We start from the raw sequence: 351 nt of genomic DNA on the forward strand, positions 1-351 counted from the left end.
CGTTTTCAAACATCTTATTTTCCTCCTCAGGCAATATTAGGGAGGCTAGAAGCGCGGGGTCGCGTCACGTGGTTTTGTGACGGCGTCCTCATCTCGCCCTCCTTCGTCCTCTCCGCTGCACACTGCGCTGCGAAGAGGTAGGAGGAGTAGATATTGTTCTTCTGGGTATGGGGCAGCGGCTTGGTGGTTATCAACAATTTCTGATAAATATTGGCTTGAAGATATGCTCTGTCTCGTATATTTTTAGGTTATTGTTGGCTAATTGTTGATTATACTAAGTATAACACGGATTATTCATTCTAACTAAATATCTCTGTACGTATTCACAACGGAAATTACTATCATCGAATA

General features: G+C 43.0%; 1 protein-coding gene across 1 annotated transcript in view; it reads left to right on the forward strand.

Annotated features, from left to right (window-relative positions):
* Positions 1-351, forward strand: part of LOC119588150 (clotting factor B-like) — an 11,827-nt gene that overhangs the window by 10,290 nt on the left and 1,186 nt on the right. Inside the window, exon 7 of the mRNA XM_037936854.1 lies at positions 31-137. Coding sequence (XP_037792782.1) covers positions 31-137 — 107 coding nt within the window. The remainder of the gene's footprint in view (positions 1-30; positions 138-351) is intronic.

The sequence above is a fragment of the Penaeus monodon genome, chromosome 23, assembly GCF_015228065.2.
Source record: "Penaeus monodon isolate SGIC_2016 chromosome 23, NSTDA_Pmon_1, whole genome shotgun sequence".
Taxonomy (NCBI): Eukaryota; Metazoa; Arthropoda; class Malacostraca; order Decapoda; family Penaeidae; genus Penaeus; species Penaeus monodon.